Consider the following 2,864-nt stretch of genomic DNA (forward strand, 5'->3'; position numbering starts at 1 on the left):
ATTTAATAAGATAATTAATAGTTATATGATGAAACTAGTAAATAACTTAACCGCTCATGACCAAAGTTGAATGGATTAGTTTATTTTAATTGAAATTGAAATACATAGTTGATCAAATTAGTACTTTATACAATCAATTCATCATAATATTTTACTTTTATTTCAATTATATTGTGATGCAACTGTATAAAACTTTTTATCTAATACAAGAGTAATTTCAAATGGCCAAAGTCAAAATATGCCTTTCTTTTACGGACAATATATTCCTTAGTTGACACCAATAGTTTCTTCAAATATACATCTTTATCAATTCCCAAAGGATACAATTTTAACCTTCCATTTAATCATCCACTAAACTACTAAAATCACATGAAATCATCATAAAAATCTTAAGGCCCCACCATTTCCTCCCATCTTTATCAATAAAAAAATCCCACAATCATAGGTGTCCAGACACAGTACACATCATAAGTTTTGGTCGGTTATTAAAAATATTTTTTCTTACAACTCCATTAATTAATAATCCTATTATTATTAATTGTTATCGTTGATGTTGATGTCTCCTCAAATCAATAACCACCACGCTAACATTGTCCGAACTATGCCTCGCTAAGGCCAACTTTGTCAACAAAATTGAAGCATCGGAACACGCCTTATCGGACCCATCTCCCACCACGTCATTTCCCGGAGACTCCGGCGGAGACACCGTCTTCTCCGCCTTGAGACACATCTGCACCACCCTACAAGCCGTCTCGTTTTGCACCACGTCCCATAACCCATCACTTGCTAGAATCAGACATTCATCCTCGTCACTCCTCTCTGTTACGGTTACCTCAGGTTCCGAAATAACATAAGGCTTCAAATAATTGTCCCCTACATAAAAAAAACCTTAAAAATTCAGAACCATGCTTATGATTTATTATTTTTATACTTAATTAAAAAAATAATATTAATAAATAAGAAAAAATAGCTATCGTGCGCACTTGCACTCACTCACCAATGGCTCTTGACATGGCCAACACTCCAAGCACTCTTGCACCATCCCAATAGATCACACGTCCTCCAGCCGAGTTGATCCGATCCAACTCATCGGGTCGATCCGGCTACACAAAACGGATACGGGTCAATTATGTCTGAAATAATTATTTGAAAAATGAAAACAGACAAAATAAAATTAAACTGACCTTGTGATCGGAGGAAAGAGGAATGGCGACGCCGTTACGGCAAAGTACGGCACGGGAATCGCCGCAGTTGGAGACAATTATTTTCTCCGGCGTGACAACAGCGACGACGGCGGTGGAACCAACGGCGTCGCAGTGAGGAGTTTGAAGCTCACACTTGCATGTAAAGCTTTGAGTAGTTTTGCTAGATTTCAAAACCTCTTCATCCATGCGAATGAAACTCTTCTCCATCGTTGACTTCCAGTCAAATTTCTCTTTCTCTTTCTCTTTGTTTACCTCATCGTCAACGATTTCATGTAACCTTTGTTTACACATAGTTGCAACCTATACAAAACAAAACAAAAAAACATACTTAAGAAACAGATCCAATACAAGAAAGAAACAAAAACACTATTATATGAATTTCGAGCATATATTTACATGTGAGCAACCGTGACCATCGTAGACACCAAAGAAATGAAAGGGTTTCTTATTTTGTTCATTCTTTTCTTTACAAAAAGATGGGTGCACGGAAACAGCGTCTTCCATGTCTCTTCTCCTTCCACAAACCGATGTTATTCCATACTTAGGACACTCTTCAGCAACAACAACCTCGTTTTCCAACTCAGAAACATTCACACAATTCGCGACAGCAACCTCAACCGTATCAACCGTGTTCTCACACTCCCGCGGCGGAGGAAGAGAAACAACTAGATCTAGCTTCTGGCGTTTCCGGCTAATATTCTCAGTCGGAATCGCCACGTCAGCTAAGTATTTCAACGGAAGAAAATCCAAACTCCGGCGACGGGAAGGTCGTGAGTTTGGTTCAATATTTGGAGTAGGAGTTTCTCCCGCTCCAACAACACCACAACAAATCTCAGCCATAAATTATTAATTAAAATTGAATTAAATTAAATTGAGTTAAAAATAGCAGAAGCAGAGAAAATAAGATAGGGAAGAATGACAAAATGAAACACAATCAATTGAAATGGTGTTTGGAGAGAGAAGCTTTTCTAGAGGGAAAAGAAGGGAAGAACCTGGTCAGGTGGGGTCCACAGTTATTCACGGGCAGTCTACCCGTCACCGTCACGGGCAACACCCGACAGATACAGTTGGTATGACGTTGAACGATTTAAGGACAACATCAAATCTGAACCGTTGATTGAATCACTATCGCTTCATGATTCCACCACGTGTTAGTGTCGTTTGTGAGTTTTCTACGTGGTCGAATCATAACATTCCACGGTAGGTTGAAAGTTGTTCTTTTCTGACACGCATGAGCAACACCAACACCTTTTTTTCCTCTCTCTTTCTCTTTCTCCCGCATAGTATTATTTTAATTTTTTTCTGATTTTTTCCTTTCTTTTTTAACTAACCACGTGGCGACATCGTAGAATACGAGATTCTTGTTCGATTCTTTTCGACACGTATGATCCCCTAATTAACTGCATAGTCCCGATCTGTTCTAATGTGCTCCTTATTTTATTTTTTCAAATTCCTGGTTACCTATAATTTTGTTATGTTCAAATAAAAATCAAAAGTTGTGATATTTAGGCAACCAATTTTTGACACTAAATTTTTTCAAAAAACAATTTAAATTACTTTCGTGTGATTAAGGTCGAGTGTTTAATATTTGTTTTTGTTGTAAATAATAAGTAAGTCTTTTTGTTCTTCTTTTTGGTTGTTATAGAGAATTTTAACGAT

General features: G+C 37.3%; 1 protein-coding gene across 1 annotated transcript; it reads right to left on the reverse strand.

Annotated features, from left to right (window-relative positions):
* Positions 1-215: 215 nt before the first annotated feature.
* Positions 216-2,158, reverse strand: LOC127118268 (protein phosphatase 2C 37). Its single transcript, XM_051048428.1, has 4 exons — positions 1,602-2,158; positions 1,185-1,505; positions 998-1,103; positions 216-873 (listed from the first exon to the last, which is right to left on the reverse strand). Exons 1-4 carry the CDS (start codon positions 2,043-2,045, stop codon positions 542-544), a joined length of 1,203 nt encoding a protein of 400 aa, XP_050904385.1. The 5' UTR covers positions 2,046-2,158; the 3' UTR covers positions 216-541.
* Positions 2,159-2,864: the final 706 nt, after the last annotated feature.

Source organism: Lathyrus oleraceus, chromosome 2, assembly GCF_024323335.1.
Source record: "Lathyrus oleraceus cultivar Zhongwan6 chromosome 2, CAAS_Psat_ZW6_1.0, whole genome shotgun sequence".
NCBI classification, from domain to species: Eukaryota; Viridiplantae; Streptophyta; class Magnoliopsida; order Fabales; family Fabaceae; genus Lathyrus; species Lathyrus oleraceus.